This window comes from Arachis hypogaea, chromosome 2, assembly GCF_003086295.3.
Source record: "Arachis hypogaea cultivar Tifrunner chromosome 2, arahy.Tifrunner.gnm2.J5K5, whole genome shotgun sequence".
Lineage (NCBI taxonomy): Eukaryota > Viridiplantae > Streptophyta > Magnoliopsida > Fabales > Fabaceae > Arachis > Arachis hypogaea.
The window spans coordinates 16,810,874-16,835,963 of record NC_092037.1 but is presented as its reverse complement, the minus strand read 5'-3'; the positions used below and the strand labels follow the sequence as shown (position 1 = coordinate 16,835,963).

The window sequence follows — 25,090 nt, the reverse complement described above, 5'->3', positions numbered from 1 at the left end:
TCCCTTGCAGTGCAAAATGTGATTGATTGCATGTGGTTGGAAGAAAGTAATACATAAGTTTCAATCCTTGAGAGTGATGTAATTAGTAATTTGAAATTATGTTTTAATCCAAGTTAGAGCACAGATCTTTTTTTTTGGGCGTTTGTTCTTTAATTATTTTCTCTATAGGTTTTTTTTTCTTGTAATTCTGAAATTGGAATATATTGTTCCCAATGGTTCCTCAAAATTAAGCTATCTTGGCATTTAGAAATCATTAAAGATCATACTATTTTCCTGAAATTTTTTTCTGAGCCACAAATTAGTAGTATGCTGTTTCCTGGTGCGGGTAATTATATTGAATTAGAAAAGTACAATAACGAAAAAGGCACTTAATAATTTGTTTCCTTAATAATTTGTCGCCGCTGCCTTTCACCCCCTGGTCTCTCAGCGCCGACTCCCACCCCAGACTCAGCAACGTCGTCGTCTTTTCCTGGTCGTGGTCGTCATCTTCCCCTGTTCGTGTTGCCGGTCTTCGCTGGACGCTAGTCTTGCTTCCCCTTTTCTCCATCAGGTTCAGGTAAGTCAGTCCTGGTCTTCGCTGGTCTTCTATCCCCTTTTCTGAATTTAGATTTCTGAATTAGGGAAACGAATTTGGGTGTTCTGAATTAATGAGATTCCTATTAATTTGAATTTTTGTGTTTTGATTTTCTGGATTCTTGAGTTTTGAGTTGCTGAATTTCTGATTAGGTTACTGAATTTCTAAATTTCTGATTAGGTTAATGAATTTCTGATTTGGTTAACGAATTTTTAAAACGAATTTCTAAATTTCTGATTTGGTTAACGAATTTCTGAATTTCTGATTAGGTTAATGATTTTCTGACTATGAATTTCTGGATTCTGGTTGTGTAATTTATTTTTCTGAGTTAGGTTGATATGAATTTGATTTCTGATTCTGATTAATATTTCTGAGTTAATATTGAGTTAATCTAAAGTTAGGTTAATCTGATTCCGATTATGAATTTCTGGTTGTGTAATTTATATTTCTGAGTTAATATTCTGAATTGGACTAATTTTTTGGGTCGTCCTAATTTTCAAAATTATGCCTTTATCGGTGCCTGTGTTTGTTTCTGCATAAATGTTTATTATGCTAAGTCCAAATGGTTTCATTCTTTTTAAAAGTCATTGCAAAACAATTTGATAAACAATATTTGCATTTTTATTCTAGTGAAGAGTTGTTCCTATTTAAATATTTGATTACATTAGATATGATATTGAGTGGTGATTACTGTCTTGGCAGTTAAGTCTGAATGAATTAGGCCAAATAAATATATAAGAGCGAGGCACATAATACAATTATATATATATATATATATATATATATATATATATATATATATATATATATATAAAGCTTAGAAGAAGGATAAAAACAGAATATAACCGAATCGGTTAATGATTTAAACTCTAATTTACTACCCTGCTTCCAGTTCCTTTATTCTTTGATCTGTTTCACTAGACCAAACAGTTTTAACTAATATCATATTCATATTTAAGTAGTGTTATTTGAATAGTTTGGAGAGCTCAGTTTTAATTTATAATTTATGCTTACGAGGAGGAAGAAGAGGGCATTGGTGTCATTTCACAACAAAATTAGGGTTTAGAGAAACAGAAACGGATCCCCTTAAAATACCCTTCATTCCAAATAACTAGTTCGTTTGATACTGCAGCTGCTACGAGTTGGAGCTTCTATTGTCTCCAAATCTCTCAAGAGCGCAAATCTGCACCGCAACCATGGCCACTTCCGCCGCCACCGCCACAACTGACGCAGTGCCACGCCAGCTGTCACAGAAGGAGCAGGACATCCAGATGATGCTTGCTGCTGAGGTCCACCTCGGAACCAAAAATTGTGACTTCCAGATGGAATGCTACGTCTTCAAACGCCGAAATGATGGTCAGTCTTCGTGATCTTTTTCGTTTTTCCTTTTGGATTTTGAGTCTGAATATTATTGAAGAGTGTGTCGATTATGGCGAGTTTGAAGGGTATTTTGCAAAATGTTATATCTTTTCAATCTCAAATTGTTTATTCTGATATGGATTTTTTCATATTTACTCAAACTGTAGTGAGTAGTTCAGTTCTTGAAATCTAATGCAAACAACACAGATGTGCGTAGTTTTTTTTGTAATATATTTCTTGCTCTTTTGTGAATTTTGTATTCGGTTTTTTTACATTTATCTTTTCCTGTATCTAAGGTTCCTTTTTTGATATATACTTTTTATAAATTTGTTATAATCTAGTGGTTTGTCAATTTTTCTTTATTTGTTTCATGTTTTCTATTCAAAGAGTCAATTTAATTATCAGGATTTTGATACGAGTAAGTGTATTTTGTATTACCACCTTTGTATTCAAAACAGCTTATTATCATAATTTTATGATAGAGCTTATGAAAGCATTTTTATGTTTGGTTGATTTTTCGTATTCCTTGTTCCCAATTATTTACATAATTAACCTTGGTAAGACATGGGAGAAGCTCCAACTTGTTGCTAGGATTATTGTTGCTATCGAGAACCTGCAGGACATCATTGTTCAGTCTGCTAGGCCATATGGTCAGAGAATTGTCCTTAAGTTTGCACAATACACTGGTGCGAATGCAATTGCTGGAAGGCACACTCCTGGAACATTCACTAATCAAAAGCAAACATCCTATAACGAGCCTCGTCTACTCATTCTGACTGATCCAAGGACTGATCATCAGGTGCAACTTATGTTATTCACTTGTTTCACTATTAACTGTCAATATATTTTTTGTGGGAGTTTGAAATTCTGTTATTAATTGATCTCATCTTGGGTTTGTTTTTCTATTTTTTTTCAAAAAAATATGTGTAGCCCATTAAGGAAGGTGCTCTTGGAAATATTCCGACCATTGCCTTCTGTGACACCGATTCTCCGATGCGCTATGTTGATGTTGGCATTCCTGCCAATAACAAGGGGAAGCACAATATTGGTTGTCTGTTTTGGTTATTAGCAAGGATGGTTCTACAGATGAGGGGTACTATTCGTCCGGGGCTTAAGTGGGACGTGATGGTAAACTAATTTTTGCTCTTAACGGATTGAACTATTATTATTTTGTAGCACTTTTAGATTTATTGTGTTTTCCAATGTCTGCATTGTAAGTGTCTGATCTCGTATGCACTTATTTAGAACAATCTTTCTTGCTATACATACAGGTGTAAAAAATTTCATATTTTAACAAAAGATAGTAGTCTTATTATGTGGTTTCCTTTGAACCTTAGCTAAATTTGTCAACTTTTCATGTGTAGATGGATTTATTCTTCTATAGAGAACCTGAAGAGGCCAAGCAACAAGAGGAGGAGGAATTACCAGCTGCCCCAAAATATGCCATTCAAGATTTTGGTGCTGCTGCTTCCCCGCAGCTGATGGGGAATGGGGGCTGTTACAGCTAAACAATCCTGAACTGAACCAGTTCTTCAGTAACCCATTGCAGCTGCTCCTACTAACTGGGCCCCAGACGCCGGTAAGAATAATTATTTCCACTCTGGATCTGTTAAATTTGATGCAACATAATTGTCGTATTTGCTTCTAATATGTTCTAGTCAAATAATTATGGGTTGTTGTGTTGAATCATTCTCCCTCGATATGCAAGAAAATCTGTGCGCCTTAACATAGTTCTGTCGAAAACTGTGATGGCAGTTTATTTGACCCAAGTTCTTTTGTATCCGCAGCTGCAGGTGATTGGGAGCCAGTTCCAGCCCCACAGGCATCCGTTCATGAACCTGGAGGTGTTGCTCCCACTGGCTGTGACTAGGCATCGAGTTTGGAATTTTGTTTCTATATTTTCTTTGCTTCCTGAGCAATTTTTTTCCGGGATTATTTCTTTAGGAAACATACATATTTAGTATTTTGTAGTCTTGGTATTGAGTTTTAAAATTTTGTTGACGTATCGATGGAAGCTTGTTTAGTTTCAACAATTTAAGAGGATTCGTAATGGAAGTTTGAGCAGTTAATTGACAACGACATGCTACTTTTTGCATGGCAAATTTGTTCTTGGTGATTGTTCTTCAGTTTGATTAGTATTGAAAAATATAGATAACCTCAGTATATATGCAAAAGTGCAATAAAATAAACTTAGGTATTTTCTTAAAATATATGAAGATCTGCCATTATAACCAAGGCAATACCTTTCACTTGTTTCTTTGGTTCACCAAGAATATCTTGATCATATTCGGCTGAGGGCTTATCCTTGTATTGTGATTTACCCTTTGATATTGAAATCCATATCCTTTTGAGTAGATCCATTATCTCTTCATGATGAGGTGACTCTATTTTCTCAGCCTAGAATGATTTAGATCTCTTGTCTTCAATTTTTCTACTTGTTTGAATTTCCTCGATGTCTCCTTTAGATCTTATAATCTTTGAATTGGTAAATGGAGAGACAGCCATTTTGAACGCAAAGGGTGAAGGTTGAACTTGAACCTCTGCCACATTTTAACAAGCTGCATCATAGTATTATCCTCAGAACTTAGTCCGCACAATATCAGGGAACATTATCAATATATCACTACCCCAAATTGCATCAAGTTATGTATTGAAGAACAAATAAGATGAAAATTTTGCTCATTATGTCGCAGAAAGCCATACGAAATTATTCTTCCCAAAAATTTGTTGTGAAGTGAACTCTTCTACCAATTTATAAGTGCCATTTAAGAATGAAGTTAAGCTACCAAGAGGTTGATGATTTGTTGGACTAATATTAAAAGCATAAGAAATCAAAAAAGGTGAATGAATGAAATGAATCCAAGAAAAACAGCAATCAAATAAGATTTTTAGAAATCTTTATTACCTCACTCTCTCAGAACAGAACAAGAAAAGGAAGTTGAAGTACCAGCTAAATAGCAGTGTTTGCTCAAAGAGAAACTCGTGAAGAAAGAGAAGCCAAGAACGCTATAGGAATGAAAAGCAACCACATCCATCTTCCCCAGAAAAAGAAAAAAATAATTGGAAAAAACCAATTCTCAAACACATCTGGTATTAAATCACAGTTCACAGACCCCCACTCCATTTCTTAAATGAACATACATATATTATACTTTATACTCTTTTTATTTATTTCTTTACTTATTCTTTCCCACGGGTAAAATAGCTGGTCCACAATTTTCTGTGATCTGTAACGCGTGCAAGCAAGCGCAGACTCTGTGGCTAAAAATCGCAACACCTTTCTTCTTATAGGCTTTGCAACTTGCAAGAGGGTATTATCTGTTCATAACAAGCGAATGCACCGTTGAGAGTTTGAGACCAAATAAGATCATTCTACATGGCTAAACTATTTCAAAAGTAAAATAAAAATGGACCCAACAATCATAATCATGGAATAAACACATAGGAAAGTGCAAAGTTCTAACAAAGCTGCGTGCAGATCACGTGCAGTGACCAATCCACTCCACCGACTATTCCTCCTTCCTTGCAAATCAGGCACCTTAATTGGACAAAGCCGCATTTATAATAACAGCAGTCAATAGGAATATCTTGGCCGTGTCTTTTCCATCACTATTTCATCAAATTATTCTTTATGCTCTCTCTCTCTCCCATGCATAAAGATCACACTATACACATTGTATTCTTTTGCTATCTATCTTGATCACTATGTTAAGCAACTTGCAGTGTTGGATAGTTATTACATTATACTATTTGAAACCTTAAGATATTAAGCTTGACTAATAATATTATTTTATCAGAATTCCAATCTAATTTGGAACAAGAATCGATGTTCAAGTTCATTTAAATGAAAGTAGGAGAGACAGCTTATATCCAACCGTCCAAGACAGTATAGCATAGAACATGAAATTGGACCAAAGCCAATATTATGGTTCTCTACTCAACAAATTATGTACACCAACCATCATCAACATGGGGCTGCTGTCCCTTTCTGCAAGTCTAGATAAAGAATGTTTTTCCTCAAGTTGTGTGTGCCCACAAATAATAGCACCACTATTTTGCCCAATTGCTGCAGAACTTGAAATCAATGTCACAACTGCCAGAGCTATCTTGCTCCAAAAATGAACAACAGTGATATGTCAAACAAAAGCCATAGAAGAGAGTTTCAGGACAACTGAAACTATATTCTATCATGGCCTCAAATTCAAATACAAGGTATCTTAAAAGTACACAAACATATGAGGGATTCCGGGAAACTCTGCTTGAGCTAATTGGGATGCAAATAAACACAATATGTAGCAAATAAAAAGGTACAAATCTACTGCAATAATAATACAAAGACCAAACAAATTAAACCATCAATTACGAAATTAAGCAGAAGCTGCTGGTATAGATAACAAGTGTGAAAAATAAATGCTTGATATTGTACAAGTAAAAGAGAAAGCTTTAAGAATTAAGATGCCACATGCACCACCTACAATCTTTTACAGCATAAATAGCTAAATATATGAAAATAATTTTTAGTTGTGGTGTTATGCTAATGTTATGTTATTTTGCTTCAGGTATGATCCTTTTACTGGGATCTACGACATGGATTTCTTTCTCGTCTTAGAGCGTGCTGGATACCGTGTGGGTAGGCGGAGGAGACGAAAGTCCCGTGTTGGAATTCAACACAGGGTCACCAAAGAAGATGCAATGAAGTGGTTTCAAGTTAAGTACGAAGGAGTTATTCTTAACAAGTCCCAACAAATTGTATCCTAGACAGCACTATTTTAGTTTTTTTTTTTGGAATGGTAGTCAGCAACATGCAACTATTTCATTTGGTTTTCTTCAAGTTTTGATGGGATTTTGCCCAATTTTATGAAGCAAGATATTTGTTTCATTTTGAGTTCAATACAATGTCGGTATTGTTTTTATTTAATTTAGGGTGTCATTTTCGGAAGGGACTTAATTTTGTTAATGTTGTTATATCTGTTACCGCTTGTTATAGCTACAAAAGCATTGTGTTTGAACCGTTCTATGACTTTAGCGGTTCAGCATACCATGTTGATTTGCATAAAATCTATGAAATCTGAGTTTCATATAATCCATAGTTCCATACATTTGTACAATTTGATGGTAGTTAGAGTCATCACAAGGAAAACTAGGATTAGGTCTAGGATCCGAGTACTTTGATAAGTTCGATCTTCTTAAGCTTAGAGGAACCTTTTATTCCCCTTGACTTGGCCAGTTTTTTCAACTCGGCAAGTTTCATTTCTTCCAGGGTTTCTTGCGCTGGTTGAACCGTTGTTTCCAACGAAATGTTTGATGATTCATAGTTAGTGTGCTCAATAGTGTTGCTTCTTGGGGTTGATAGAGGAGATGGAATAGGGGATTTCTTTGCAAAGTTTTAAGGTAGCCTAGTCAACTTAAACCCTGATACATGTGGGTTCCCCTCTGCTCCTTTCTCATTCCTTGCCGCTGATATTTTCTCCGACAAATCCTTCTGTTTTGCCTTGTTTGAGATATTACCTGCTGTAAATAGAATCAAATGAGAATTAGAAATGAAAAATCATAACATGTATCTAAAGTTAATTATTAATTTATTATAAGTCATTTTGTAAACAAGAAATTTTCATAATGTTTACGGGCATAGTTTTGACATGGGTTTTTTTAATTAAATAAAATAATCATAATTCACAAGTCATACTAAATATTTATTATTCTAAGGATAAATTTAAATTGGTGTTCAAAAAATTTTAGGTTGAGTACTTTGATCTCAAATGAATTCGTCTTTAGAGATTCTCGAAATTTAATTATAGAGTAATTATCCAAATTAGTTCCCAAGAATTTTAAAATTGGACATTTTAGCCCCCAAAAAATTAATATACAGAATTAATTCTCAAGGTTTGCTAATAGGTTTGTAAATTTTAAAAACAGACATTTTAGTCTCCAAAAACAAATAATGTACAAGTCAATTCTCAACGTTTCTCTTCGACATAACAGTCTTTTGTCCAAAAATAAAATAAAATAAAATAATTATTATTATTAATTACATAATAATACTGTACTACATTTTTTTTGTAAAAATAATAATAAATTTATTCATTAGATTTATATATATATATATATATATATATATATATATATATATATATATATATATATATATATATATAGTGAGTTCTACCCAACCCCCTCTAAATCAACATGTAAATTACCCGTGACGTGGCACATTTTAATTGGATGTTTAGTTTTAGTTTGAATTAATTTAACTCAATAAGAGTTAATATCTTAACTAAAGTAGGATAATTTTATAATTAAAGCCCCACAAATAAACTCGCCTTGATGTATTCTTAACCGTTGCAGATCACTAATGGCTGTACTGCGTCAATATTCTTCAATTTCAATTAAAAGAATGTGATGTTTCACTGAAGGCATTCTGGGGAATGACACTGATACTCATCATCTTTCTAATGCTCAAACGATGCTGAAATTTCCTTCTAAGGATCAACATTTGCAAGAAGTCTTCACGATCTTGGGATTCATCAATTGAAAAGCAAGGATTCATTTTTTGGGAGCATGATTTCAAGAAGAAACAAAAATTGGGTTTTTAATATTTTAGTAAATTATACAATTACCTATTTGGCTATAATTTAATTACCAATAGTTTAACCATAATTAACATAACCACCAATTATAGAATGACATGTTACAGAGGATAATATACATGTTATTATAGGAAGGATAGAGTAGAATTTACCTATATATATATATATATATATATATATATATAATAATAATATATAGTCAATAATAATAATAATAATAATAATAATAATAATCAATAAAATTATTAGAGATTATTTTACAAAAAAATTCAAGGTTAAAATCATTTGATATTTTTGTATTTAATATAATCAAAAGATATTCTATGTAAAAAAAATATTATTAAAAAAAATATTTTAATTTGAATTTATATTAAATACATATTTTTTTAATACAAACATATTTTTTAAAATAGTATATTTTTTTATTATATTAAATAAAAAATATTAAATAGTTTTAAATTTAAATTTTTTGTAGAATAATCTCTAATAATTTTATTGATTATTATTATTATTATTATTATTATTATTATTATTATTATTATTATTATTATTATTATTATTATTATTATTATTATTATTATTATTATTTAACTGCTTTTTTATTTTAAGTTGGTTTGCGTTAAGAAGTTTGCTATTTTGTTGGAGAAGACACCATAACTTGGCTATCTTTTAATGAAAATTTATTTTTATTTTCAGTTGTATTGACTACCGAACTTTTAAACTTCTTTAATTGTCGTATTTGAATTCCTTTTATCGTTAAATTTCATTGGATCAAGACTTTGTTAGCTATTGTGTATTTGTGCTTGCCGATTTCAATGTTATGACTTTGTGAAATAGTATGGTAGTATATTTTTTGAATCGATTGAAAAACCGAACAAATCGAACCAAACCAAATCGATTTTAATTAGTTTGGTTTGGTTCGGATGACCTCGATAAAAAACCGAACCAAACCGAACCGCAAACACCCCTAGCGCCCAACTCCACCAAAATTCCAAGTAATGGGCGCCAAAACTCCAATTGCACTTTTCACTCCCAACAATCCAAAGAGTTTCAAAGCCCATCGCTAAGTACACCAATCCCACCGCCAAATGCCTAACCAACTCCTAGGAAGTTTCAATTAAGTCAAGATTCAAGATTTAAATGATTAGTTAGCAACAACCTCTTCTAGAAAGATACGATTTGGTTGTTAGGATTTAGATTAGATTAAATTTAAATTTAAATAAGTTATATTTCTCTTTAAAAGATAATATTAGTTTTTAAATTTCAGTTAGGTAGGAAGTTAGATATAAATAAATAAACAAGGTTCACAAAATAGAGATCATCTTTGACCAAATATCTCCTTCTTTAATTTTAGTTATTTTCTTTTCTATCATGAGTAACTAAACCTCTCTTGTTAAATGTTAGGAGCTCTATTTTATTTTCATAGATTAGTAATTCAAGTGTCTTCTTTATTTTGATTCATGTTTTTCTACTTTTTCAGGATTAAGTTTCGTTCTTCATATTTAATGGTTAGAAGTATTAGAAAATATTCTAATTTTGTCTTGGATTCCATTATTACTTTAGAAAATTTAATATTGAAATTAGCTCTAAACTCTTTGTCATGATTTTTAACTTGACTAGGAATAGTATTTTGAAAATTGTGTGGCTTTAAATAAAAAACGTTCTTCATCTTTTCTCTTAATTAATTAACCAAGAAATTGGCGATTAATTAAGTTAAGAAAAATTAAATTGTCAAGGAATTAGAATTTGATTATAAATAATTTGTTGTGAAAAGATTTTTATTTGAGTCAAAATAAGGAAACACAAGCATCGGGCAGGTCGGCCAGGTCTTTCCTTGTTGTTCTGTTTCCGCCACGAGAAAGACGCACAGAAGAGGTATGCCCAGCATGCAAAGGATCCATAGTGTGTCTGTTGTCTTGGTAAGGAACTTTATGAGATTTCCCCTATTGTATTGAATCAACAAAAAAAACTGGTAAGTGTTTTCTAAGAATATAACATCTCCGAAACCTTTAACATTCCCTATCCTTAATTACTTCCTAATTCTCTAAAGTAGTATTTGGTAGAGAGATAGAGATTGAAAAACTGAGATTGAGAGACTGAAATAAATCTCAGTATTCTATTTGGTACAAAGTGGGAGATAGAAATTGAAACAAGAATGAAACTCTAATTTAATTTGTACAAAGGGTAAAATTGAAATTAATTAATTGAAATGAGGATATTTTAGGTATAAAATTTATTAAATTTTAGTCTCCGTCTCTAAAAATTCCAGTCTCCTGTGTCCCCACTTTTTAGAGGTACTGAAATTTTGAGGACAGAGACAGAAATTTCAGTACTAGTCTCTGAGTCAAGAAACATGATACAGGGTCTCCGTCTCTCAGTCTCTATTCCAATACCTCAAAACAAATGCTACCTAAGCCTTCTCTCGTTCTCTCAATTCTCCTCTTCACTGTTCTTGCTTCTAATTCAAGATCCACAACCCTCTTGCCAATGTTTGATTGACCTAATTAGAGATTTAATTAGATATTGCTTGCTTTAATCCGTTAATCATCGTTAGGGGTGGCAAAACGGGATGAACCCATCGTGCTAGGATTTGGAGCCCGCCAAATTAAAAAAATTCGCCAAACCCGCACCGCCAAATTGGCGCGTTTTGGCGGGACGGGGCAGGCCGATCCGCCGGTCCGAATATTTTTATTTTTCTTTTTTTATTAAATAAAAAAGTGATTACTATTATAAAATTAATAATTATACAATTTTCAAACACTTTTTTTTGTTTTTGTTTTTATTCTTCTTTTAGTTATTAACTTTATTTATCTTATTTTACAATTTTGCATATTTGTTCAAATTATGTGACTTATTTTTCAAAATAAAGATAGTTCTATTGACAAATATTATTTTGAACAATTTTATTGAAGTTAAAAATTAAAAAAAAAGATAGTGAAAAAAATTATATTATAATTTGACTATTTTTTATTTTTATTTGATTTTTTAATTACTATATTTTAGTTCATTTTAATGAGTGTTATTTAAAAAAAAAGTCAAGCGGGCTAACTCACCGACCCACCAATCCGCCATAAAGTGGGGGCAGGCTAGCATTTTGAACCCATTTTAGTTGGCGGGACGGGTCGGCCCGCCCCGTTTATGGAACGGCCTAGGCGGGGCGAGGCGAGTTGGGGCAAACTTGCCACCCGTAATCATCGTGAGAACGACATTCACTCACCGTAGTATTACTTGATGTAATTTGGTCAACTTGTCAATAATACAAGCATATCAATTTTGGTTCAATAGTGTACTTTACATAAAAGTGTATTTGAAACTATTTTTAAAATCAATTTCATTTCGTTCGAAATGAAATGAACTAAAATGAAGTATATTTAAATTTATGTAAAATAAAAAATAAGTTGATTTAAATATTTATATAATAATTTAATTTTTATTTATCCCATAGTTTTTCATCACCACTAATAAACACCCCAAAACTGCTACCTCAAACTTGATCTTAATTGTAAATTTCATATATTTAAAAATCAAATCAATTCTTAAATTTTATCTATTCCAAATATAAGATTTGATTTACAAATTAAATTATTTCCAGTTATTTGAATTTTCAAAGACACCCTAAAGAAATACAAGAAATACTTTAGTAAAGAAAATTGATCATCAATGTAATATCAGAGAGAGCTGATGTAAACAGTATGTTCAATTATGTCCATGCTACTTTAAAGGTTATGTTGATTAGAACGAAGAATGTCGGATATTGATCACTAATTTTCTCAATATATTGAGTATCTATGAAGGATTAAACAAATAAGAATATAAAACAAAATGTACTCTCTGAAATAACAGTTTTGTTAAAAATCGTGTCAATATACATCACTAAAGGAAGAGAAAATTCTTCAGAACAGTTTTGATGAGTTGTGCTTAAATCTTAAGAGTGCTTATTCCCAGCCAGTGGGAGCAACACCTATGGATGCAGGAACGGAAGCCTGTGGAGCTGGAACTGGCTTCCAATCACCTGCAGCTGCGGATACAAAAGAACTTAGGTCAAATATATTGCCATCACAGCTTCCGACAGAACTATGGTAAGGCATACCGATTTTCTTGCATATTGAGGGAGAACGATTCAACACAACAACAATCCAGAATTATTTGACTAGAACATATTAGAAGTAAATGCGACAATTATGTTGCATCAAATATAACAGACTAATGGGAGAACAAATACAAAGACTTGATAGATAGAAAATTTCAATAGATAAAATTGAACTTAAATCACGCATGTGACTAACAGATCCAGAGTGGAAACAATTATTCTTACCGGTGTCTGGGGCCAAGTTAGCAGGTGCAGCTGCAATGGGTTGTTGAGGAACTGGTTCAGTCCAGGATTGTTCAGCTGTAACAGCCCCCCCATTCCCCATCAGCTGCAGGGAAGCCGGCAATGCCAGTAGCACCAAAATCTTGAATGGCATATACTGGGGCAGCTGGTAATTCCTCCTCCTCTTGTTGCTTGGCCTCTTCAGATTCTCTATTGAAGAATAAATCCACCTACACATGAAAAGTCGACATAATTTAGCTAAAGTTCAAAGGAAACAACATAATAAGACTACTATCTTTTGATAAAATATGAAATTTTTTGGGTAATTCAGATGAATAAATAGTTTGGGGTTCAAATTATGCAGATGTTCTAAACTAATTTTTGCTACACGCCTGTCCTAAACACCTTTTAGATTGTTTAGGACAAGCGTGTAACAAAATTGGTTTAGAATATCTGTATAATTTTGAATCCCAAACTATTTTATCATGTGAATTACCCAAATTTTTTACACCTGTATGTACTGCAAGAAAGATTGTTCTAAAAAAGTGCATACCAGATGAGACATTTGCAATGCCGACATTGAGAAGCACACAATAAATCTAAAAGAGCTACAAAATAATAATAGTTCAACCCGTTAAGAGCAAAATTAGTTTACCATCACATCCCACTTAAGCCCTGGACGAATAGTACCCCTCATCTGCAGAACCATCCTTGCTAATAACCAAAACAGACAACCAATACTGTGCTTCCCCTTGTTATTGGCAGGAATGCAAACATCAACATAGCGCATCGGAGAATCAGTGTCGCAGAAGGCAATTGTTGGAATATTTCCAAGAGCACCTTCCTTAATGGGCTGCACATATTTTAAAAAATAAAAAAATAGAAAAGCAAACTCAAAATGAGATAAACTAATAATAGAATTTCAAACTCCCATAAAAACATATTGACAGTTAATTGTGAAACAACATACACCACTACACTCAACACAAGTGAAAAAAATAAGTTTCAAACATCTAAAAAAAGTGGCACCTGATGATCAGTCATTGGATCAGTCAGAATGAGTAGGCGAGGCTCGTTATAGGATGTCTGCATCTGATTAGTGAATGTTCCAGGAGTGTGCCTTCCAGCAATTGCATTCGCACCCGTGTATTGGGCAAACTTCAAGACTGCCCTCTGACCATATGGCCTAGCAGACTGAACAATGATGTCGTGAGGGTTCTCGATGGCAACAATAATCCTAGTAGCAAGTTGGAGGTTCTCCCAAGTCTTGCCAAGGTTAATTATGTAAATACCTGGGGACAAGGAATACGAAAAATCAACCAAGCCATAAAAATATTTTCCTATTGCAAAGGGAAGCATCGGAAAGATTAAAGGCGTGTATATGTTTCATAAATTTTGGGACAGAAGTTGCTTTTTCATCAGAAACTCATTGGTAAAATTATGATAATAAGCTGTTTTGAAAACAATGTGATAATGCAAGTACACATATTCATGTCAAAATCCTTATTAATAATTAAATTGAACCTTTCAATCAATAGCACAAACTAAATCGAGAACAATTGACAAACACTAGTCTATAACAAACTAATAAAAATGTCTCCCAAAAAAGAACCCTACACACGAAAAGATAAATAGAAGAAAAAATGATAAACCCATTGAAGAGCAAGGAGTATTTAGACCCCAAAGAAACTACACAAATATGTGTTCTTCATTAGATTTCAAGAACTAAACTAGTCGTATAACCCCAAAGAAAATATCAAAAGAAGCGTGGGTTACAATCATTGCAGCGCTTGAAAACGTAGCGTTCCATCTGGAAGTCGCAGTTTTTGCCTTCGAGATGAACCTCAGCTACGAGCATCATTTGGATGTCTTGCTCCTTCCGCGAGAGCTGGTGCGACACTTCAGCGGTTGTGGCGGCGGAAGTGGCCATCGTTGGGGAGGAAAGTTGGTCTCTTGAGAGATTCGTAGCAATACCCTAGAACCCTAAACCCTAGAACCCAAAGACTCTAGAACCCTAAGACCCTAGAATCCCTAAGACCCTAGAACCCCTAAGACCCTAGAACCTTAAACCCTAAACCCTAAACCCTAACCCCTAAACCATAACCCCTAACCCCAAACCCCTAAACCCTAAACCCTAAACCCCTAAACCCTAACCCCTAAACATAACCCCTAAACCCCAAACCATAACCCCCAAATCCCTAAACCTTAAACCCCAAACCCCTAACCTCTAAGCCCTGACCCCTAAGCCCTAAACCCTAACCCCTAACCCCTAACCCCTAAGCTATAAGCCCTAAGCTCTAAGCCATACACCCTACACCCTACACCCCAAACCCCAAATCCCAAACCCTCAACCCTCAACCCCCAACCCCCAACACCTAACCCCAAGCCCCAAGCCCCAAGCCCCAACCCCCAACCTCTAAGCCCTAATTCCTAAGCTCTAAGCCCTAAGCCTTACACCCTACACCCTACACCTTACACCCTACACCCTAAATCATAACCCCTAACCCCTAAACCCTAACCCCTAAACCCCTAACCCTTAACCCCTAACCCCTAACCCCTAAGCCGTAAGCCCTAACCCTTAACCCCTAACCCCTAAGCCCTAAGCCCAAAGCCCAAAGCCCTAAGCCCTACACCCTAACCCTACACCCCAAACTCCAAACTCCAAATCCCAAACCTTCAACCCTCAACCCCCAACCCCCAACCCTTAACCCCCAACCCCCAACCCCAAGCCCCAAGCCCCAAGCCCCAACCCCAAACCCGCCCTAAGCCCTAACCCTAAAGCTCTAAGCCTTACACCCTACACCCTACACCTTACGCCCTAAACCCTAAGCCCTAACCCCTAGCCCCTAAACCCCCCAAATCCCTAAACCCCAAACCCTAAACCCCAAACATCTAACCCCTAAGCCCTAACCCCTAACCCCTAAACCCTAAGTCCTAAACCCTAAGCCCTAACTCCTAAGCCCTAAACCCTAAGCCCGAACCCCTAATCACAAAATAAGAACATGAAACAAAATGTACTATCTAAAACAACAGTTTTGTTTAAAAATCGTGTCAATATACATCACTAAAGGAAGAGAAAATTCTTCAGAACAGTTTTGATGAGTTGTGCTTAAATCTTAAGAGTGCCTATTCCCAGCCAGTGGGGGCAACACCTCCGGGTGTAGGAACGGAAGCCTGTGGAGCTGGAACTGGCTCCCAATCACCTGCAGCTGCGGATACAAAAGAACTTAGGTCAAATATATTGCCATCACAGTTTCCAACAGAACTATGCTAAGGCGTACCGATTTTCTTGCATATTGAGGGAGAACGATTCAACACAACAACAATCCAGAATTATTTGACTAGAACATATTAGAAGCAAATGCGACAATTATGTTGCATCAAATTTAACAGACTAATAGGAGAACAAATACAAAGACTTATTAGACAGAAAATTTCAATAGATAAAATTGAAATTAAATCACGCAAGTGACTAACAGATCCAGAGTGGAAATAATTATTCTTACCAGCGTCTGGGGCCTAGTTAGCAGGTGCAGCTACAATGGGTTGTTGAGGAACTGATTCAGTCCAGGATTATTCAGCTGTAACAGCCCCCCATTCCCCATCAGCTGCAGGGAAGCCCACAATGCCAGTAGCACCAAAATCTTGAATGGCATATACTGGGGCAGCTGGTAATTCCTCCTCCTCTTGTTGCTTAGCCTCTTCAGGTTCTCTATAGAAGAATAAATCCACCTACACAAGAAAAGTCGACATAATTTAGCTAAAGTTCAAAGGAAATAACATAATAAGACTGCTATATTTTGATAAAATATGAAATTTTTTAGGTAATTCAGATGAATAAATAGTTTGGGGTTCAAATTATGCAGATGTTCTAAACTAATTTTTGCTACATTCCTGTCCTAAACACCTTTTAGATTGTTTAGAACAGGCATGTAACAAAATTGGTTTAGAACATCTGTATAATTTTGAACCCCAAACTATTTTATCATGTGAATTACCCAAATTTTTTACACCTGTATGTACTGCAAGAAAGATTGTTCTAAAAAAGTGCATACCAGATGAAATATTTGCAATGCAGACATTGAGCAACACACAATAAATCTAAAAGAGCTACAAAATAATAATAGTTCAACCCGTTAAGAGCAAAATTAGTTTACCATCACATCCCACTTAAGCCCTGGACGAATAGTACCCCTTATCTGCAGAACCATCCTTGCTAATAACCAAAACAAGCAACCAATACTGTGCTTCCCCTTGTTATTGGCAGGAATGGTAACATCAACATAGCGCATCGGAGAATCAGTGTCGCAGAAGGCAATCATTGGAATATTTCCAAGAGCACCTTCCTTAATGCGCTGCACATATTTTAAAAAATAAAAAAATAGAAAAGCAAACTCAAAATGAGATAAACTAATAACAGAATTTCAAACTCCCATAAAAACATATTGACAGTTAATTGTGAAACAACATACACCACTACACTCAACACAAGTGAAAAAATAAGTTTCAAACATCTAAAAAAAGTGGCACGTGATGATCAGTCCTTGGATCAGTCAGAATGAGTAAGCGAGGCTCGTTATAGGATGTCTGCATCTGATTAGTGAATGTTCCAGGAGTGTGCCTTCCAGCAATTGCATTCGCACCCGTGTATTGGGCAAACTTCGAGACTGCCCTCTGACCATATGGCCTAGCAAACTGAACAATGATGTCCTGAGGGTTCTCGATGGCAACAATAATCCTAGCAGTAAGTTTGAGGTTCTCCCATGTCTTGCCAAGGTTAATTATGTAAATACCTGGGGGCAAGGAATACAAAAAATCAACCAAGCCATAAAAATATTTTCCTACTGCAAAGGGAAGCATCGGAAAGATTAAATGCGTGTATATGTTTCATAAATTTTGGGACAGAAGTTACTTTTTCATCAGAAACTCATTGGTAAAATTATGATAATAAGCTGTTTTGAAAACAATGTGATAATGCAAGTACACATATTCATGTCAAAATCCTTATTAATAATTAAATTGACCCTTTCAATCAATAGCACAAACCAAATCGAGAACAATTGACAAACACTAGTCTATAACAAATTAATAAAAATGTCTCCCAAAAAAAGAACCCTACACACAAAAAGATAAATAGAAAAAAAAATGCTAAACCCATTGAAGAGCAAGGAGTATCTAGACCCCAAAGAAACTACACAATATGTGTTCTTCATTAGATTTCAAGAACTAAACTAGTCATATAACCCCAAAGAAAATATCAAAAGAAGCGTGGGTTACTATCATTGCGGCGCTTGAAAACGTAGCGTTCCATCTGGAAGTCGCAGTTTTTGGTTACGAGATGAACCTCAGCTGCGAGCATCATTTGGATGTCTTGCTCCTTCTGCGAGAGCTGGTGCGACACTGCAGCCGTTGTGGCGGCAGAAGTGGCCATCATTCGGGAGGAGAGTTGGTCTCTTGAGAGATTTGTAGCAATACCCTAGAACCCTAAGACCCTAGAATCCCTAAGACCCTAGAACCTTAAACCCTAAATCCTAAACCTTAAACCCTAAACCCTAAACCATAATCCCTAACCCCAAACCCCTAAACCCTAAACCCATAAACCCTAACCCCTAAACCCCAAACCCTAACCCCCGAATCCTAATCCCTAAATCCCTAAACCCCAAACTCTAAACCCCAAACCCTTAACCCCTAACCCCTAACCCCTAAGCCCTAAGCCCTAACCCCTAAACCATAAGCCCTAAGCCCTAAGCTCTAACCCCTAAGCCCTAAGCTCTAACCCCTAAGCCCTAAGCCCTACACCCTACACCCCAAATCCTAAATCCCAAACCCAAAATCCCAAACCCTCAACCCTCAACCCCCAACCCCTAACCTCCAACCCCAAGCCCCAAGCCCCAACCCCCACCCCCCAACCCCCAACCCCCAACCCCTAAGCCCTAAGCCCTAAGCCCTAAGCCATAAACCCTAAGCCCTACACCCTACACCCTACACCCTAAACCCTAACCCCTAACCCCTAACCCCTAACCCCTAAGCCGTACCTTACACCCTACACCCTACACCCCAAACCCCAAACCCCAAGTCCCAAACCCTCAACCCTCAACCCCCAACCCCCAAGCCCCAAGCCCCAAGCCCCAAGCCCCAACCCCTTAGCCTTAACCCCTAAGCTCTAAGCCCTAAGCCCTACACCCTACACCCTAAACCATAACCCCTAACCTCTAAACCCCAAAATCCCTAAATCCCAAACCCTAAACCCCAAACCCCTAACCCCTAAGCCCTAACCCCTAACCCCTAAACCCTAAGCCCTAACCCCTAAACCCTAACCCCTAATCACAAAATAAGAACATAAAACAAACTGTACTCTCTAAAATAACAGTTTTGTTAAAAATCGTGTCAATATACATCACTAAAGGAAGAGAAAATTCTTCAGAACAATTTTGATGAGTTGTGCTTAAATCTTAAGAGTGCTTATTCCCAGCCAGTGGGGGCAACACCTCCGGGTGCAGGAACGGAAGCCTGTGGAGCTGGAACTGGCTCCCAATCACCTACAGCTGCGGATACAAAAGAACTTAGGTCAAATATATTGCCATCACAGTTTCTGACAGAACTATGGTAAGGCGTACCGATTTTCTTGCATATTGAGGGAGAACGATTCAACACAACAACAATCCAGAATTATTTGACTAGAACATATTAGAAGCAAATGCGACAATTATGTTGCATCAAATTTAACAGACTAATGGGAGAACAAATACAAAGACTTGATAGACAAAAAATTTCAATAGATAAAATTGAACTTAAATCACGCATGTGACTAACAGATCCAGAGTGGAAACAATTATTCTTACCGGCGTCTGGGGCCCAGTTAGCAGGTGCAGCTGCAATGGGTTGTTGAGGAACTGGTTCAGTCCAGGATTGTAAAGCTATAACAGCCTGATAAACCACTATTTCATGGTTCATCTTGTGCTTAATTGAGTGGTTTTTATCAACTCTTTACCCATTTATTCATACTAATCGCATGTTTTACGTTTTCCTTCCGAAATTTGTGCTATGATTGAAAACATGCTTCTTTGGCTTTTATTTCCTTTTATTTAATCCTTTCTTATTACCATTAGATGCATTGATACGTGTGTTAAGTGCTTTCAGGAATTACAGGACAGGAATGGCTTAGAGGATGGAAATGAAGCATGCAAAAGTGGAAGGAACACAAAAAGTTGAAGGAACTGAAAAGCTGTCAGCCTGACCCTCTCGCACTAAAACGATCATAACTTGAGCTACAGAGGTTCAAATGATGCGGTTTTACTTGCATTGGAAAGCTAACGTCTGGGGCTTCGATTTGATATATAATTCGCCATATTGGCCGTACAGAAAGGTGACGCGAACGCGCGCTCCACGCGGATGCGTCGCATCTGCGAATCTCATTCCACGCAAACGCGTGGATGACGCCTCCGCGTTACTTTGCCGCAACCTATACGGACCAGATTTCACAATCAGCAATTTCTGGGCTGTTTCTAACCCAGTTTTCGGCCCAAAGAACACAAATTAGAGGCTATAAAGTGGGGGAATGCATCCATTCATAATTATGCTTTCATAATACACTTTTTATAGTTTTAGATGTAGTTTTCAGAGAGAGAGGTTCTCTCCTCTCTCTTAGGATTAGGATTTGGATTAGAATTTATTTTAGGATTATGATTTCTTTTCACTTCAAGATTATTTCATCTTCATATCAGGTTCAATGTTCCTTTTATTTATTTCCTCAATTTAGTTTATGGATTTCTATGTTCAACTCAACTTCTTTATTTGGCTACAACTGCCCATGTTACATGTGATATCTTTATTAATTTATGATTTTGAGGTATTTCAGATTTATGATTGCTCTCTTTAATTTATGTTATTGATGCTTTGGCTCTATCCAAATTATTTTCATTCAAGTAGATTCTCTTCCCTTTTGGCTTTAATTGATTAACTAGAAGCTCTTGAGTTATCAACTATTCATGATTGATTGTTATGTCGGTTAATTAACTGGAATTCCACTAACTCTAGTCTTTCCTTAGGATTTGGCTAGGACTTGGGAAATCTAACCAATTAGTTCACTTGACTTTCCCTTGCTTACGCAAAAGTTAACTAAGTGGGATTAACTTCCATTCTTATAGGAGTAACTAGGATAGGACTTCCGAATTTTCATATCTTGCCAAGAGTTTATCTTATAGTTAATTATTTATTTTATTTGTCATTTAATTTACTTGTTCCTCACTTTCAAAACCCTAATTTACAAAACCCATAACCAATAATAAGAACATACCTCCCTGCAATTCCTTGAGAAGACGACCCGAGGTTTGAATACTCGGTTATCAATTTTAAAAGGGTTTGTTACTTGTGACAACCAACGTTTGTACGAAGGGATTTTCTGTTAGTTTAGAAGCTATACTTACAACGCGACTATTTTTGTAAAATTCTTTACTAGCAAAAATCCTAACGTCACAGCCCCCCATTCCCCATCAGCTGCAGGGAAGCCGGCAATGCCAGCAGCACCAAAATCTTGAATGGCATATTTTGGGGCAGCTGGTAATTCCTCCTCCTCTTGTTGCTTGGCCTCTTTAGGTTCTCTATAGAAGAATAAATCCACCTATACATGAAAAGTCGACATAATTTACTAAAGTTCAAAGGAAACAACATAATAAGACTACTATCTTTTGATAAAATATGAAATTTTTTGGGTAATTCAGATGAATAAATAGTTTGGGGTTCAAATTATGTAGATGTTCTAAACCAATTTTTGCTACACGCCTGTCCTAAACACCTTTTAGATTATCTAGGACAGGTGTGTAACAAAATTGGTTTAGAACATCCATATAATTTTGAACCCCAAACTATTTTATCATGTGAATTACCCAAATTTTTTACACCTGTATGTACTGCAAGAAAGATTGTTCTAAAAAAGTGCATACCAGATGAGACATTTGCAATGCAGACATTGAGAAAAACACAATAAATCTAAAAGAGCTACAAAATAATAATAGTTCAACTCGTTAAGAACAAAATTAGTTTACCATCACATCCCACTTAAGCCCTGGACGAATAGTACCCCTCATTTGCAGAACCATCCTTGCTAATAACCAAAACAGACAACCAATACAGTGCTTCCCCTTGTTATTGGCAGGAATGCCAACATCAACATAGCGCATTGAAGAATCAGTGTCGCAGAAGGCAATTGTTGGAATATTTCCAAGAGCACCTTCCTTAATGGGCTGCACATATTTTAAAAAATAAAAAAATAGAAAAGCAAACTCAAAATGAGATAAACTAATAATAGAATTTCAAACTCCCATAAAAACATATTGTCAGTTAATTGTGAAACAACATACACCACTACACTCAACACAAGTGAAAAAAATAAGTTTCAAACATCTAAAAAAAGTGGCACCTGATGATCAGTCCTTGGATCATTTGGATGTCTTGCTCCTTCTGCGAGAGCTGGTGCGACACTGCAGCGGTTGTGGCGGCGGAAGTGGCCATCGTTGGGGAGGAGAGTTAGTTTCTTGAGAGATTCGAGCAATACCCTAGAACCCTAAACCCTAGAAACCAAAGACTCTAGAACCCTAAGACCCTAGAACTCCTAGACCCTAGAACCCCTAGACCCTAGAACCCCTAAGACTCTAGAACCTTAAACCCTAAACCCTAACCCCTAAACCACAACCCCTAACCCCAAACCACTAAACCCTAAACCCCAAACCCCTAAACTCTAAACCCCCTAAACCCCAAACCCCTAAACTCTAAACCCCCTAAACCCTAACCCCAAAACCTAACCCTTAAACCCCAAACCCTAACCCCCAAATCCCTTAACCCCAAACCCTAAACCCCAAACTCCAAACCCCTAACCCCTAAGCCTTAAGCCCTAACCCCTAAGTCCTAAGCCCTAAGCCCTAACCCCTAACCCTACACCCTACACCCCAAACCCGAAACCCGAAACCCCAAATCCCAAACCCTCAACCCTCAACCCCCAACCCCCAACCCTTAACCCCCAACCCCCAACCCTTAATTCCAGTGAGTTTAGTTTATAAGTGAAGACTTTTACCATATTTCACCAAAAAGCAAGAAAAGAAAAAGAGAACGAGAATACTTTTACCATATGAAAGGGGTTTTTTAATATAAATAGGCATTTGCACATGGTGTATCCTGTTGGAAAGCAAGAATATGCTATTTAGTTGACACTTGAAAAAGCCAACTATTACTGCATAAAGAATGATGTATAATTATGCAACTTTAAATAAAATTCCAAGAGCTGCCGAAATTAGGAGAATTGTAATGTTTTAGTGATATTCCAAGAAATGAATATGCAAAACTAGTTCTTTTTTTTTTTCCTTAAGAGAGATATATTAGAGCTATGGGGTGCTGACGTGCTGTAGGGCATGGCAATTTAAGGTTTCTGCATATTTCAGTGGCAAATTAAATTATTGAAGGACAAGTCATGTGTGTCTGATCGAGCATGCTATTGACTTGGTTTTCTTTCTTATTCAGAAAAATGTCAGGTGTATATCATTGACTTTGGTATTGCTAAGAAATACAGGGACATTTCTACACATCAGCATATTCCTTACAGGTCTCCTTTTTTTACAATCATTCTTACTTTTTATTTATTTTATTTGATTTTATGCACCATGGTTAGAAGGTTCAACATGAAATTATTTTGGATTTTTGGAATTCTAGAATGATCTTTTACTATGGGAAAACCGATATCTGAAATGTTAAGATATAGCTGCTCGTGATAGACTGACTATTTAATTGTTGAGATTTATGGTAAAAGAGTAGCACATAAATCTATAAATAAATTTGTGGCTGTTTGCTGTCAACATTCTTGTGTGGTTTCTATGAATTTGACTTGCTTATTTGCTCTGCAGAGAGAATGAGAATTTGACAAGAACGGCTAGGTATGCTACAATGGTCAATGGTGCCTCTCATGGCTGGTTCTTTGGATGCTGCAATCAACACCTTCGAGCAAGAAGGCCAAGTTGGTATGGTATTCGAAATGTATAAAAACTCTGCTGGCCTCTTCTAGCAGTTAGAAACCTCCATTGAATTAACTTTGGAAGAAAGTGATATGGAGAAAAGAGAAAACGGGGAGATCCTTGAAATGAAGGTGGCAATGAAATTGGGAAGAAGCATATCACAGCTGAGGGAATCACAGTTGATGAATTTGCCAGCAAGTTATGAGAGGCTAACATCACTAATTTATTCTTCTAGTAGTTTAACCTTTTTAAAAGTCATGTATATGCAAGTTATGAGCTATGTTTGAGCTTGAAGCTGAGCTCTATATTTTGTATTATATACACATCTATACATATATAATTATTTTAATACAAGAGAAGAAAAGCTCGAGCCAACTTTTGAGCTTTTAGTAAGTCGAAGTTAAATTTGGTTTGATGTGATCAAGATCTAGAATACAAGCAAATACAATTTGTGAGGAATTACTTAGTTTTGGTGAATGTCATTATAACTTTCCAGTTACTTATGTTTGAACTTGCACCAACACAAGAAACTCCCGAAAAATACTTAATAACTATGATTCAGAATATACAAAGTACAAACCATTATGTTAATATTTGACAAGCTTCCATCGGGAAGTGCCTCAAGCTAATTCTTCAACAAAATTAGTACTCCATGGTCTAAAAACTCTAATTGGAGCTGTTTCGAGCTGTTTCCTGCAAAATAGACAAATAGTTGGTGAAAATTACCAAAGAAAATATGCACAAGTAAGATAGAGTATTAAGGAAAACACCAGAGCACACTTGATATGACAGAAAATCAACAGCTTACTTCGAGAGGATTTCTGTTGTTAGCATACTCATACAAACGGCCAAGGCTGGAGAAGACAACAAGAGCGACTTCAGCATCACAAAGCACAGACAGTTCATATTAGAATTATCTTTATAATTTTTTATTTTATCTAAATTTAATTTTTTACATTTTTAGATTTAATTTAAAAAATTTGTGTTAATGTTAGAATAAAAATGGAAGGCAACAAGAAATGGTGTTGGAAAGTCCAAGTAAAAGTAGAGGCTCAACAAAATCAGACAGCGGAATAGAAATAGAAGTTAAACATATTCAAGGAAGGAAGAAGAAAAAACCGAAATAGTGATGAGCAAGAGCAACAATGAATCAACAAACAAGAATACCAACAATAAAGTAAACAATACCAACAAACAGCAACAATGAATCAATGATTATTGAACAAAAATGAGTGAAATTACATAGTAACTCATCAGT

At 35.7% G+C, this 25,090-nt stretch overlaps 1 protein-coding gene, 1 long non-coding RNA gene and 2 pseudogenes across 3 annotated transcripts in view; 1 reads left to right on the top strand and 3 right to left on the bottom strand.

Annotated features, from left to right (window-relative positions):
- The window catches only part of LOC112739864 (uncharacterized), a 55,509-nt gene that overhangs the window by 11,337 nt on the left and 19,082 nt on the right, over positions 1–25,090 (bottom strand). The gene's annotated exons all lie outside the window — the stretch shown is intronic.
- Positions 1,771–3,441, top strand: LOC112722419 (small ribosomal subunit protein uS2-like). Its single transcript, XM_025773433.3, has 4 exons — positions 1,771–1,930; positions 2,416–2,732; positions 2,864–3,061; positions 3,298–3,441. The coding sequence occupies exons 1-4, from the start codon at positions 1,771–1,773 to the stop codon at positions 3,439–3,441; spliced, it is 819 nt and encodes a 272-aa protein (XP_025629218.1).
- LOC112739816 (small ribosomal subunit protein uS2-like) lies at positions 12,456–14,762 on the bottom strand (annotated as a pseudogene).
- LOC112730200 (small ribosomal subunit protein uS2-like) lies at positions 15,959–18,263 on the bottom strand (annotated as a pseudogene).

Coding starts and splice junctions, on each gene's coding strand:
- LOC112722419 (XM_025773433.3), top strand. CDS start 1,771: ATGGCCACTTCCGCCGCCACCGCCACAACTGACGCAGTGCCACGCCAG. Junction 1,931..2,415: donor CTTCAAACGCCGAAATGATG/GTCAGTCTTCGT, acceptor ATTTTATGATAG/AGCTTATGAAAGCATTTTTA. Junction 3,062..3,297: donor GGCTTAAGTGGGACGTGATG/GTAAACTAATTT, acceptor TTTCATGTGTAG/ATGGATTTATTCTTCTATAG.